Here is a 15188-nt window from a genome sequence, read left to right on the forward strand (position 1 = left end):
AAGGATGTGGAGTCCCAGCAGGCTGGGTTGGTGGCGCGAGGCCCCCAGGATGCCCCATATACCCTGCTGGGACGTCCTGACAGACACTGGTGCCGCAGGCCTGAGCGAGCTGTGCCGTGGGAGTCTGCCTGCCACGCGCTCAGAACCAGAGGCCCACATGCAAGTGCCGTGCCTCCAGGCAGGGGCACACGCTGACCCAGACATGGCTGAGCACACATGCGCCGCCGGCCCGGCAGGCCTCTCTGTCCACCGTCCCCTCAGGCCAGAGGTGGGGCTTCCACAGAACTGCACCCCCCGCGAGGGCTTGTCGTCTGACTAGGCTCGTGCACCTCACGTGCCCGCAGGACGTTTGAGTCTGCGAACACACAACACGTGGCTCAGCTCCCAAAATCCTCCCAACCATCTGTGTGACCAGGTCTGATGCTCATGGAATGCAGACGGCCCAGGACCCCGCAGCCGGCTTGCTCTGGGGATGACAGGCGCCAGTCCCCGCGCCTCTCACACACACTTCCTGGGCCCCATCCTGACCCTGGCACCCACCGGCACGCAGATGGCAGGAGGCCATGCGCCCGGGCACTTCCGTCCTGGCACACTGCACCATACGGATGGTGCAGCCTTACAAAATGTGCTTTCTGTGACGTGATGAGTAGAGTATTGGTGGCTGTTTTTGTTTTGTTTGGCATGTGGAGAACACAGGCTAGAGCCAAAAAGGCGAGGTGGGTGCACCTGCTGGAGTCACAAGAGCTCACTGCACACCGGGACTCCTGGAGCCTACCTGGCTTTTTTGCTTTTGTTTTTGTTTTAAATAAAGTACAGGCTTTCAGACGATAAATATTACAACAAAGACATTGGGGGGAGGATCAGAAGATTTATCTAAAGGAAGAAAATGTAACGTTGGGAAAATAAATGCACAAAGGATTTTTAATAAAGTTATCTTTGTGAAAAACAATCTGACATTATCTGTCTGTTGCAAGACAATTATTGATTTGACCTCATAAAGCTAAATAAATTAAACAAATATTTTATAATTAATTGCACATCATTATGACCAAAAGTAATTTTTATGGCATTTTACTAGGTCTTCAGGGAATTTAATTTATTCATGTGCCTGATTAAATCCAAGTGCCTGAAGGAGCTATTGATTCGTATTGCCAATACCGCCGTGGACGTGGGGATGTGGCCCCTACACTGGCCCACCGTGCCTGGGCCATGGCGGGGTGACCTGTGGACACTGACAGTAACATGCACACGGGAGAGAGGTGTTTTACTCTGATACCCAACTTTTTTATTAACACAGAAACACAGACAATACTATAACCTCATGAGGCTAAATATAAATCCCATTTCTTTAGGGAGACTTTGATGAAATGTAGGATTGATCATATTTGTATTTTATTTTCTATTTCTAAAGTGAATCCTACATACAAATTACAATGGCATTAAAATCCTAATTAAAATTTTGCAAATAACTTAGTTACAAACTAAATATATTAAAATGCAGCTCTGGCTACATATAAGCAATACTATCTCAGAATCTTCAGTGAATGATTAATAATGTTATTTCTTCACTAATATAAACAAAATACTATTAACAAAGACTTACTGACAGATCCATATGCAGTCATCCCAAAACTAAAAACAGCAGTTTCTATGGAGAGTAAGTTCTTTATAATTAAATAGCACTGCTGTCCTCTCTACTTCATGAAACTGAGAGGAACCGGAATCACTTAAAATAACATGGTGGAAAACCACTCCGATCTCTGCAAACCCATCAGTGTCTGGTTTAGGACATGGCACCCAATTTCCTCCAGGGAGGGCATAGCACAGAGCCGGGGAAAGGGCATCCCCCCACCTCCTCGAGTCCTCCGTCCCCAACTCCCCCTGTCTCCCTGCATCTCTCCGCATCTCCCTGTCTTCCCTCAACTGCCAGGGTCTCCTCCCATCTCCCCACATCTCCCAGGGTCTCCCCTCATCTTCCTGCGTCTCCCTGCATCTTTCCCTGTCTCCCCACATCTCCCAGGGTCTCCCTCCATCTCCCCGCATGTCCCCCACCGGCCTCCCCTTCCGATGGGTGGTGGGAAGCACTGGGCTGGTGGGAGACACGCCTTACCTCCTCTTCCAGCCAGTCGTTGTACTGCACGATGGAGGACATGGCCACGTCGGCCCCTTTCATGTAGAACATGATCTCTGTGGTGGACTCGTCCTGGGACAGAAGGAAACACGGGGACACTGAGGCCACAGTGCTCCTGCTAAGAGCAGCTGCCTGAGCAGAGGTGCTCTAAGGAAAGTGATTCTCGGGAACGTTCCTCTGTAGTGAGCCAGGCAGTTCCCTATGCTGGGCACTGCGCTCCCTGCTCAGTCAGGCAGGCCCAACCCAGAAGAGAAACGCAGCTCTTGGTGCTGTGCAGAGATGGCAAACAGGATCTGTTAATGGGTATATGCCTCGGACCGCAAATTTGAGGTTAATTCTGTCAAATTTTCATTCTTGACTGAATAAGCTTTCCTTGGTGAGCCAACTTCCAAGGTATTTGTTTTTCGTATTTGCTAAAAAAAATTTGACAGAGGTGCATGTCAGTAACTTGACTCTGCAGCAAAGCTCCCTGGCTTGCTATTGCTGTTGTGCACAAAACAAAACAAACGACTTTAGCTGACTTCAAAAGTTAATGGCCAACACCTACTTGCTCTGCTTCTATTGTCTTAGGAGACGACATCAGAGCCTCTTAAATCACTATGACTAGAGCCTCTCTAGCTGCTTAGCGTAAATTTAGTTTAGATTTTATTTCAAAAAACCACCCTGCAATAAGCTTAAATTGTTTGGATGAACAGTGAAACATCCAGAGTGTCCAGTGTGGCATGCACAGTGCCCCCCGAGTGGAAGTCTACCCGGACGATGACCCCCATCCGCTTGCTCTCCGAGGTGAAAGGGAACATCTGTAGGATGCTGTAGGTCAGGATCTGGCCGCTGGGAGTCCTCAGCTGCATGGAGGTGAGGTCCCTGCTGACCAGGGTGAGGCCGACACTCTCAGTCCACTGCACCAGGGCCACCTAGGGGAGACCAGCGACAGTGAGGCCACGCGCCCCACAGGGGAAGCTCACCCACACTGGCCACCCACAACCTACACGGGCCAGAGGCTTTCTGCTTTTGTGGCTGTGCAAGAACTCCCCATAGAAAAACAATGTTGGGACTTGAGAACAGGCAGCGTGAGGGGCTCTGGGCCTCACCGCATGACAACCATGACTGGTCACCCTTCTGTCCCAGAGGCGGGCTCTGAGGTCCTGATGGAGCACAGGAGTGCAGAGCCTGCGTCCAGCTACAGCACCTTCCAGGGCCTTCCACCTCGCCCGCAGTCCCCCATCCCTGGGTTTCCTGTCTCTTTCGAAATACAGATGAACTGCCGGCTGAGGGAAATGCAGAGGTCACCCCAACACCAGCTCTCTGGCAGCCCCCACCCCAATGCATCAGCTGGCTCGCTGCCTCCCAGCATGGAAAGTACAGCTGCAAACTGCTCTGGATCTGAAGGATCAAACTTCCCCGGTGCACAGGTAGCTCTGAAACATGGAAGCATTCTTCCTCATGGTTATTTACTACCGAGAATTACAGTGGGAGAATCATGAACAGAAAAATAATTTTTTAAAAGACTTTTGCTTATTTAAGAAAGAGTGCGTGGGAGTAGGCAGAGAGGCAGAGAGACAAGCAAACTACCCGCTGAGGAGGGAGCTGGATGTGGGACTCGATCCCAAGACCCTGAGCTCATGGACCTGAGCCGAAGGCAGACACTCCACCCACTGAGCCACCCAGGCACCCCTGAAGAATAATTTTTAAAGTTAATTTATGAACAGTATTTTTCATGACAGTGTTTTCTGGAAAAAAAAAATCAGTCTGTCTTTAAAAGCCATCTTACAACAAGAGACTCATCAGTTGGCACGAGGTCGGCTGGCCCCAGGTCCCAGAGGGCTGCCACACACGCGGAAGGCAGCACTCTCCTGCCCCGCTCCCCCACCCCGTTCTTCTGATGCCAGGTCTCTCCCTAGCCCAGCGCCGCATCCTGCTTGTGGTTTTCTTCCCCGTCGACCCTCCCAGCACCTGACCTAGGGTCTGAGGAATCACGTCACTCAGGGGCCTCGTGGGGTCTGTCAGGTGAGAAGGTCAGTGCGGAGTTTCGGCATCCACTGCAGTCATGCGAGGACAGGCCACGATGAGGCTGGCCAGCTGTGGCTTCGAGGTGAGAGCGCTCAGGTCAGCCCCCACCTCGATGCCTTGTCGTATGGCCGTGGCGGCAGGGCCCCCGGGGATGCTCAGCACATGTCCACGTTAGGCTCTTCCCTCGTCCTGACTCATGGTGTCATCAGAGATGCCCCTCAGGCAGACCAAGCATCAGTGGGGCTTCCTAGGTAGTTCCCGGTTCTAACACCCAGCACCACTGACCAGCAGGCTGCAAGACTGAATTTTGAGAGCGAAGGCAAAATAAGAGTAAGAGTGCAAAGCCCTGGATCTGTGCAGTATTTGGGCTGGCATGCTGGGCCTATGCTCCTGGGAGTGACCTCCACCCACGGGAGTGTGCCCTGAGAATGCGTGGCTGGGCTGCACGTGGTCTGCACTGTGCTTTACCGGTCTCGTGGTGTCACCTTGGCCTCTGCAGGGGCTGAAAACGAAGGTTGGCCATGTGGGGGTCAACCTTGTCTACACAGTGACCCCCAATAAAAACCCTGAACGCCAAGGCTCAGGTGGGCTTGCTGAGTTGGCAGCATCTGACGTGTGTTGTCACATCACTGCTGGGAGAAGTGAGTGCTGTCCATACTACCCCCAGGGCAGGACCTGGTCCTCAGGGACCCCGGCCTATGCACCTCTTCCTCGGGTCCCACTAGTCCTTTTGTGATAACAACAGCTGTGCACGGTCCTGCTAGTGAAGAGCAAACTGGAAAAACGTCCTGCAGACCCCAAACCACAGTGCATGTCTCACACGAACTCTGTACCTACCAGGTGCAGAATGTGTGTCGGCCACGTGCCAGTGGATGCCCCCAGCTGAGCCTCCCTAGCCCCGGTCCAACCCGGCCAAGGCAGAGGAGGGAAAGGCCACATGTTGATGCCCAAATGTCACCTAACACTGCCTTGGGGAAAGAACACAAGAAAAAAACAACATTTTGGCTGCATTTGGGGTATTTCAGTGCTTTCTAAAATTAAGTAAAGCCCTCCAGGAAGGCACCATCTCTGGTCCTAGGAAGGATCCGAGTATCTGAACTGAGGCGAGGATGTTACATGCTACAGCACTGTAAGCAGGCAGGCCTTCCCACAGCCGTGAGGGCCCAGGGGGGCAGAAGTGTTCCCATGGCCCCAGGTTCCCAGGCAGGACAGGATGGACACCCCCAGCTGGCATCCATGGTGGCCTTCTGGGCAAGCCCCTGACCAGCAGCACTCGCAGCAGCTTTTTTCCTACTGCTCTTACCCTCCACGGCCCTGTTCTGTGTGGTTTATTTGCAGAACAGGAACATGTGTGGGCCGCCTTGCTCCTGAGCTGAGAAGCTGGGTCAGATGGTAGTCCAACACCCTATAGGGGAGCTGGTGTTAAACACTGAGTCACCGTGCAGCTCGAATTAGAACTCGAGTTCTGTGGCTTTCCAGCGTGTTACTAAGCTGCTGGTTTGCCAAGATCCTAAAACCACGCTATGGATAATCCAGTGCTGTGATTTAGAGCACCAGCAGTATGCTCTGAATCACAGCACCTACAGAGAGACACATGGTCGTCAACCCAAGGAGCACATCCAGAGGGCGCAAGCGAAGAATTCAGCAAGTCACTTCAGGTGGAGAAGGAAATACACACTGGACACACATTTTCTATAAAACTTCACTATAAACTGCAAATGACCCAGGACTCCCCAGGTGGGTTTTGAACATTCACACAGTAAAAGGGGACTTTTACTCTTTGACCATAAACTATGTCCTGCTGACACCTGCCCCATCACCATCTTGCCCCACCAGGCAGCTCAGCAGCCTATACTTGAGGACTACACCTCTTTATTATTTACTTTGTGTGTGCCTTTACGGCCTGCTCAGGCAGCAGCTCCTAACAGGACCAGTCTAGATGCTTATACCTGGCAGTGTTGCCATGCCAATTGCTTTTAATCATCATCATTTTGAGGATTAACTTCCTACATAATGCCAACCAGAGAAGAGTATAAAATTTTTCACAAGATAGATGCTATAATCACTGTTCTGATGCAAGTTGCTTAGTGGTGGGGAGAATTCTTTTGGATAATACAAAATCAAACATTTCTAGAACCAACCAAAAGGGATGGATGTGGACATGCAGCACTTTGTGGTAGGCTTCCTACCAACACACTCAGTACCTGTCCCCCGAGTCAGACACGCGGCTATGAGCTCATGGTAAAGCGTGAACAGGGTCTCATTCTGGTTTTGAGCTTTACCACCCCGACTCCGAGCACAGTGACCATGAAAGGAACTGGATCAGAATTCATACAAATTATCTGATGTAAAGCAGGAGTATTAAAAAAGGCTCCTAGAAATAACTTCTATCTAGGGATATTAAATGTAGAAATTAAAAATTTCAAACGCAGGGATCCCTGGGTGGCGCAGCGGTTTGGCGCCTGCCTTTGGCCCAGGGCGCGATCCTGGAGACCCGGGATCGAATCCCACGCCGGGCTCCCAGTGCATGGAGCCTGCTTCTCCCTCTGCCTGTGTCTCTGCCTCTCTCTCTCTCTCTCTCTCTCTCTGTGACTATCATAAATAAATAAAAATAAAAAAAAAAGTACATCTAAAAAAAATTTCAAAGGCATTGATAGTTTAACTATTTTCTTTCTAGACACTGAAGCAATTAAAACCTATATACCTTGCTAAAGCACGTTAGCTGTGCCTCCTGTGTACTGACCAGCATAGCTATAAAGCATGAGCGATTTGAGTGATGACAGCATGAACTCAGAGCTGTCAGGATCCCTCACTACTGGGACACAGACTGATGGAGGTGGTGTCCCCTGGAGGCTCTCTGCCACCCCCAGCTGTATCTCCTGCCTCCACCGCTCTGGAAGGCTCCACAGCTGGCCTGACATGCTACTGTCCTGGCTCCCTCCCACTCTCCCCTTTACACCTGCCTGTTCTCTCCACCGTGGCACTCACTCAGACCACCCCCCCCCCATGCCTAGGGGTCTGCTGATCACCTCCCACACCCGAACCTGCAGCGGTTCTAGAACTCTGGTGGCTGAGGCCCCCGAGTGCACTGCGCTCACTGTAGTGTGCTCTGGAGCCAGCATGAACACTCCAAGAGGAGAGGACTAGTCTCTTCTCTAGAGTGGCTTCAAAGTGGAGACACGAGTGAAGGCGTCCACAGGACAGTCCTGACACCTGCTCACGGGTGGCTCCCTCCTGGGTGCCAGCACCAGGGGGCTGCGGTCTACGTCGCGTCTTCCTCCCCCTGTGAGTTACCAGCCCACCATGCAGCCAGTCCTCACCACACAAAAGGCCGGTCACCTGGAAGACGCACAAGGCCATAAACAGTACCTCTTCAGGTACTGAAGGGGTCAGTTCGGATCATTTGCCAATGTTTAAATTGGGTGGTGGTTCTCTCGTTACTGGGTTCTGAAACGTCTTCATGTATTTTGGTTTCCACGCGTTTATCAGACACCTATTTCACATATCCCACAGATCTGTGGTGCATCCACGTCTTCTCAAGAATGGGATTCTTCCCGTCAAGTCTAATTGATCAACTTCTTTTACAAACTGTGCCATGTGTGTCCCATGAAATCACTCTCTGACTCAAGCCTACAAAGATACTTTGCTTTTAGAAATTTTACACTTTTAGGTTTTTCATGTTTATAACCATTCTTTTAAAAAAGATTTTATTTATTTATTCATGAGAGATGCAGAGAGAGAGAGAGAGAGAGAGAGAGAGAGAGGGGCAGAGATATAGGCAGAGGGAGAAGCAGACTCCATGCAGGGAGCCCGATGCGGGACTCGATCCCAGGACCCCAGGATCACACCCTGAGCCAAAGGCAGACACTCAACCACTGAGCCACCTGGGTGTCCCTATGACCAATTTGAGTTAATTTTTGTACGTGGGGAGAGATTGGTTGAGGCTTTGTGTCCAACAGTCCCGTTGTTCTGGGCACTGTTTCTCCAAGAATCACCCCTGCTGCACTTCCCTGGCAACAGAAAGTCTTCTAGTCCGTGGGCCCGATGTGCCCTCACACTCAGGCCCTTGTGACCCCCTCCTTCACGGCCTCAGGGCTGATAGCACAAAAACCCTGTACATGTTTCATGAGATCAATCCTTAAGTATTTCATGTGCTTTTAGTGCATTATAAATGGCACGTTTAAAAAATCTCAATTTGTTAAGTGATCACTGCTAGTATATAAAAATACAAGTAGTTTTGGTATGTAGGCATTATAATGTACGATCTTGGTAAATTACCATTTTGTTCTAGTGGAGCCTCTGGGAATTTCTATGGAGAGAATCATACTCTCTACCCAAACAGTTTTACTTCTTCCTTTCCAACTTGTATGCCTTTTATTTCTTTTCGTGCATTAGCACCCTGGTGAGGAGCTGTGTGCGAAGAGAGGACACCACTGTCTGCTCCAAACATTAGAAGGAATTACCCACTGCTTCCTATGAAGTATCACAGAAACTACAGATTTTTCATAGATGCCCTTTTAGGCTGAACAGACCCTTTTACTCCTAGTTTACTGAGAGATTTTATCGGGAACAGATGTTGGATTTTTGCCAAGTGCTTTCCCCCCGAGGCTACTGCAGTGATCATACGGATCTCCCCCTGTAGTCTGTAGATAAATTTACGACTGTTGAACCCACCTTGCATTACTGGGGTATGCATCTGGTCAGGATGTATTACTGTTTTCATCTCTGCTTGGGCTCGAACTGCTCCCACTCTGAGATTTCTGTACCTATGCCCCTAAGTGATTTGGTTTGTAGTTCTCTGGTGATGCCTTTGTCTGATATTGATATCAGTTTAACAACAGACAAGCGTTTCTTCCCTTGCTGTATTTTATTTTTTTTAATTTTTTTTTTATTTATTTATATGATAGGCACACAGTGAGAGAGAGAGGCAGAGACACAGGCAGAGGGAGAAGCAGGCTCCACGCACCGGGAGCCCGACGTGGGATTCGATCCCGGGTCTCCAGGATCGCGCCCTGGGCCAAAGGCAGGCGCCAAACCGCTGCGCCACCCAGGGATCCCTCCTTGCTGTATTTTAGAAGAGTGTGTACAGAATTGGTATTACATGTTTGGTTGAATTCACCTGAAGCCACCTGGACCTAGATAGATATGGGAAGTTGTGCAATTGCAAATCGTATTTCTTGTTTAGATACAGGGCCTAAGACTGCTTTGGGTGTTCCAATAATCATGAGAGAGCTGGCGGGGAGAGGGAGGTGGGGAATCACCAGCGAGTGCACAAACATACAGACCTGCTCTCCTTTGATGGGTAATGAAGGCCTAACATGGGTGAGTGGTTTCTAGGACTTGAGACTACAGACTCCTGGCACAGTGGTCTTCATAGGAGGTTCGTCTGTGCTGGTACAGTCTAATGTGAACACGTGTACCTACTTAAGTTATTAAGCAACATACACTGCAACCTTCACATTTAATCAAATTAACTGTTTTTAAAGCAGATTAGGAATAATGTAAGGAAATGGTAAAGAATGTTTAACTCTGTAGATTTAGTTTCAGTAGGTTTGAAGGAGATCTAGACATGGGAGGGTTTAAACTCCTCTGATGTTTCCGAAGGGGAGTCAGGGCAGACAATGACCTGAACAATGAATGAGGACACGACTTTCAGAAGTGGCTAAAAGATGGAGTGTAGGTAAAGCATTAATAACAGTGCTTTAAAGCATAGCTTTAAAGTTAAGTTGTTTTTGCTCACAGGACATATTTCTACTTAAGTTCATGATTAAATATTTTTATTGTAGCTCTGTGAATGGGACATCGTCTTCAATGTAGCAGGTTGTTACTGATATATAACAAAGTATGGATTTGTTTATTTTTATTAGGGTCTCCTGAAAGATGCTTCTTTGGTTGCCTAGATATACAGTCATGTCATGTCCAAGTGGTAATTTTATTCCCTTGTAATAACTATAATGATTTTTTTCTGACATACTGTCTGAAGAGAACATCCAGGACAGTACTAAATGACACTGGTGTTAGCAGACATCCTTGTTTTATTCTTCACTTGGGAACAACTGTAGAGTTTATCTCTACAGTGTGATGGCGAGTATTGATCTGAGACTAGTTTCACGGATCATGCTAAGGATGGACCTCTATTTTGCATTGACTATTATTACTGGAAATGGAGAAGGGGCTACTTTGTGTGTTCTGAGCAGGAATGGGTACTGAATCAGGTCAGATCATGACCTGACCCAAAGTCAAGAGTTGGATGCTTGACCAACTGAGCCACTCAGGTGCCTTGGTTTTAACAACTTTTTGAATTTCTTTTCTGGTTTATTCAGGTTTTATGTGTTTCTTTAGACTCCACTTTGCTAATTTATATTTTTCCTGAATATAGTTTTTTGATGAACTTTTCAAAAATATTAGTGTTTGGGCTGTTTAATACTCATGTAAGCATTTAGGCCTATGTGTGTTACACACCCCTCATGTGCATAATTCTGTGTGCACTTAGTTTTGCACTCACTGGTTTATATTAGGTTTCTATTTTTGCCAATAATTTCTGAATTTATTGCCTTCTCAACCATTACTTTTTTATTTTCCTAACTTCCTCTAATTTTCTTTTATCCTTCTGAATTTTTTAGTTGATGTGAGTTCATTATTCTCTTTCTTCTTATTGGTGAGCACAGCCTCTGGTTTGGTCTGCAAGGTGCTCCCGGGTATGTTCTCCAAGGGAAATGCAGTTTCATCTGCTGCCCTTGCCATGCTGCCAGTTGTGCCTGTGAGCTGGAGCATGAGCAGCTGCTGTTCAGTGTTTACATGGAAACAGCTTTGGATCTCTGGCCTCTCCGACCATGGCTTCTCTTAGGTCGTGTTCTCTGTACTAACAGGACATGCACACAAAGCTGCTGAGGGGTGGGGCAGACACTGTCAGGTTTTTGGCTCAGTATTTTTCTCAGGAGCAGGGAGCACACTGCCACCTGCCTCCCTCCCCATCAGTGAGGCTGCTCAGTCAGACAGAAGTGGGGTGCACATCTTTTCTTGTTCCCTGGGATGCTCTCAGTGACTGTGTGGGCCATCTAGCACCCCTCATCCTGTATCTGCTGCCTACAGAAAATGAAATTTTCTGGGTACTCAGGTATGAGTTCTTTAGCAAGAAAGTTTCCAGTTTTATTACTTGATTTGATCTGTTTAGGCAGTTTTGTCAGTATTTGAATAAAATGTGGGAAAAGTGGTTTATCAAATCCTTCTTGTGTGCTGCCATGTTCTTGTGGAAGCTGCTGCCTGATGTTATAACAGGATGTAATCTTGAGAGGTTTTTCTCTGAAATATAACGATAACTGCAAACTTAAAGTCTTAATATATTTCCTATGACTCTTTCTATGACTTCTGAGCCTTTAGAAATTTCTAATAATGTTAACTATTGACAATAACACAGAGGTAGAAAAAAATTAAAATGTGAATATAAAAAATATGTTTAAGAGGGAGCCTGGGCTAAATCTCCTCCACAGGCCACTCAGTAACACACAATCTTTGTCACAGGCAACTTATGTACACATTCACACTTCTCCAGGCTAAGTAACCAGGGGAGGAAGGTGTTCCAAAGGGTCCTGCCATAGGAGAGAAAATATAATATGAGGCAAGACCTTATCATTAGTCTTCCTCTGCAATTCCATTATTCAGAAACTTCTGTGCTATTACTATTTAAAAGCTTGGGAGAAATCTCTTTTATCATATTAGCAATTACATACACATACCTGCCAGCTACACTCAGGGATACATTTCTTACTATGCATTTTTTTTAAAGATTTAATTTATTTATTCATGAGAGAGAGAGAGAGAGAGACAGAGACAGACAGAGAAACAGAGAGGCAGAGACATAGGCAGAGGGAGCAGCAGGCTCCATGCAGGGAGCCTGACGTGGGACTCGATCCTAGGTCTCCAGCATCAGGCCCTGGGCTGAAGGTGGTTCTAAACCACTGAGCCACCCCAGCTGCCCTCTTACTATGCATTTTATAGATCATAACTTCATCACTGACTTGTCTTCATTTTCGACTGTGGTATTATCATCATTGTTATAGTTACCAGAATTATGAACATGAAATGCAATCTGATTGCCTGGAGAAACTGCCCATCAACGCTCATGGTAGGCTGTATGCACACATTCTCCACTGCTCCTGGGAAGAGGGCTTTCGTGGCTGACAAGGACCTGCCCCAACGGGTGCTAATGAACAGCACGATTAGGCCCACTTCCTTGGGCATGCACAATAAAGTGAGTGTGCAACTGGAGCCATCACATGCTTGAGAGCTTGCCTTGGTAAATCCAAAAGCAATGCCATTAAGGACATAATATTCTTCCATATTTAAATAATCCACTGTGGTTTGGCATAAATTTTAGTTGATCCTTGCAAATAAATGCCCAAGCGAGGAGCTGATATCTACAATAATATGTAAACAAAGAAGGTTCCTACATGAAAGGATGCAGCCACAGTGTAGAGAAGAATATTGCCAGTAAACAGCTAGTTCTCAGAAGTAAGGAGTCACTAAAAATCATGGCCAATCAGTCATTCTGGACCCAAGGAGGCTGGAGGTCCTCAAGGTCTGTGTCACCATGTGCCCACTAAGCTGGTGTCCACAATGATGGGTCATGACACTCGGGTCTTGGGTTTCTGTCACTGCAATGGACATACAACAACTGCAGGGGGATGGGTTTTCATTCTGTCCAGGAATTTCCAGGAACAGCTAATGTTTACTAAGCTGCAGTTTGCTATGCTGAGGCTGTAGAGATAAAGCAACAGGCAAGTGAAACTTTCTACTCTCTTAGAGAAAATGAAATATTGATCACTTATCATAAGAAACAGGGACAGGGCATCAGCAGGTTCCACGTGGTGAATACTAGATGAGGCACTGACACTTGAATACTACTACTGCTTGCCACACCTTAAAGCATCCCTGACACTCCATGAGGACACTTCATGGCAAGTATTTAATGACCGTACCTCATGGAACCTTTAAGGATTTAACATTAACTCCTCCAGAATTTCATTACTTGTATAAAACATTCCTTTGTGTATATCAGTAGGTAAGATAAGAGATCCTTTCTGTTTTCAGGAAAATGAAAATGAAGACCATTTAATGTTGTGAAGAATTGCAACTGTGATATTAGAACTCAGAAACAACATTCTACTAAATTACAGTATTTCTAAAGATGAAGAGGCCACAAGAGCCATAAACACGTAGGGATTATAAGAGCAGAGTGTTGATGCAGAATGTACAAAACCAGTGACGTCTCTGAAATGATAATGTTGCTTATTAACCATACATGTTGTGATAGGTCAAAGCTAGGGTCACACAGAAAACATCAATTGAGCCATTTCCCTGAATAAAGCTCCAGGGTGCAATATTCTAAGCACTTTATTCAATAAAAAATGCTTTTAAAACGGTGCTTTGGTGATTGGGAAGCATTGCCACCATCCGTCAACCTAACTGCAGCAAAGCTCAATAAGCTAAATAATGAACCATTTAGATTATTTTCCTTGGGCCTTAGGGATTTGCAAACATTGCATCAATAGAACTCTTTAAAAATTATGATGAACTCTATTTCTTCATTTTCAGATTTAAAATATGTGTTAGGGATTTTTTTTTTTAGGGTTATTTAATGGGCTGCTACTTTTAATCATTGTCCAATCTCCAAAGTAGAAAGAACTTTTAAACAAGGAAAAAATTTAATTACAAGATTAGCAGTTTCAATTTGGTTCTAGTAATCTTGGAATCGATGAGATCCCTCTCTATTTTGAATTCCTAATTTAAGATTTAAAAAGTGTTGGGGATCCCTGGGTGGCTCAGCAGTTTGGCGCCTGCCTTTGGCCCGGGTGGGATTCTGGAGTCCTGGGATCAAGTCCCACATCGGGCTCCCTGCATGGAGTCTGCTTCTCCTTCTGCCTGTGTCTCTGCCTCTCTCTCTCTTTCTCTCTGTCTCTCATGAATAAATAAATAAAATCTTAAAAAAAAAAAAGATTTAAAAAGTGTTATGACGTCTCTAAAAGCTTAAAGATGAAAAATCCCATGTATTTTCAATAAAAGTTGTATTTACTTTTGGTAGATAATAAGGTAAATATGTAATACAGTATTTTTACAACTTCCAATAAAATTTTTCTTGAGAAACATCTGTGGTCTCAGTTTCCCATGCTTAAGACTGGGGTATAATTCTTCTTCAATATATAATTGTATGAATTTCTGGAATATTATATAGAAAACAATGTGTTCAACCCTTTCTTTATATGAAAAGGAATGTGGTCCATTTCCTTCAAAGAGCAGTGACCAGGGGTAGACACTGGAATACTAAGATGGAAACTTACAGATCTTCTGAATCTTAGCTCTCTTAGTTTCTCCCTAAAGTTCCTATTACCAAATAAAAAGATTTGCTATACACACGATTCCAGAAGCCGCACTGAGTTTGCCTACAACAGATGTTTACATATTTATAGCTCAACACCATCTACTGAGTGGAATAGTGGTGCTCACAAAGTCACATCCACTGACCAGCAGACTCCCAACCAAGCACGCTTGGAGGAGACAGCGGAGCCCAGGGAGGTGGAGTTCGGCCTCCCCCTTCCCCCGTGCCCAGCACTCTCCTCCCTGTGACCAGCCAGCTACTCGCAGTTGCTCGACAACCTGCAACACTGTGGGGCTAGTCCCCGTCTTCACAGGCCGTGCCAACAGTCCTGGAAAGGGATGGGTGGCACTGTGACCCACACTAGACGAGAGTTCACCATCACAATGTCATCAGGTACCAAAAAGGGAAAGACCTTTCAAGCTACCAGAAGAGCCTGGTTAGGGCCTCCAGCTCTCTGGCTCCCACCTGAATGTCAAGGCTGATACTCCCAGAAGGTGGGTGATGTCAGTACCTCCCTGTAGCCCAGGCCTCAGGGGCCCTGATAGGACCTGCACACCTTGGGGGGGGGGGTCCCCTGGCTGAGACCCACACACTTTGGGGGGGTCCTGGCTGAGACCTGCACACTTGGGGGGCCCTGGCTGAGATCTGCACACCTTGAGGGGGCTCCTGGCT

The 15188-nt window shown here is 46.9% G+C and overlaps 1 protein-coding gene across 7 annotated transcripts in view; it reads right to left on the minus strand.

Annotated features, from left to right (window-relative positions):
• The window catches only part of ATP9B (ATPase phospholipid transporting 9B (putative)), a 237520-nt gene that overhangs the window by 27480 nt on the left and 194852 nt on the right, over positions 1-15188 (minus strand). For all 7 annotated transcript variants that reach the window (XM_038525733.1, XM_038525732.1, XM_038525735.1 and 4 more), the window contains 2 exons: positions 2884-3045; positions 2111-2203 (listed from right to left, as the gene is read on the minus strand). In XM_038525733.1, coding sequence (XP_038381661.1) covers positions 2111-2203; positions 2884-3045 — 255 coding nt within the window. The remainder of the gene's footprint in view (positions 1-2110; positions 2204-2883; positions 3046-15188) is intronic.

This window comes from Canis lupus, chromosome 1 (assembly GCF_011100685.1).
Source record: "Canis lupus familiaris isolate Mischka breed German Shepherd chromosome 1, alternate assembly UU_Cfam_GSD_1.0, whole genome shotgun sequence".
NCBI lineage: Eukaryota > Metazoa > Chordata > Mammalia > Carnivora > Canidae > Canis > Canis lupus.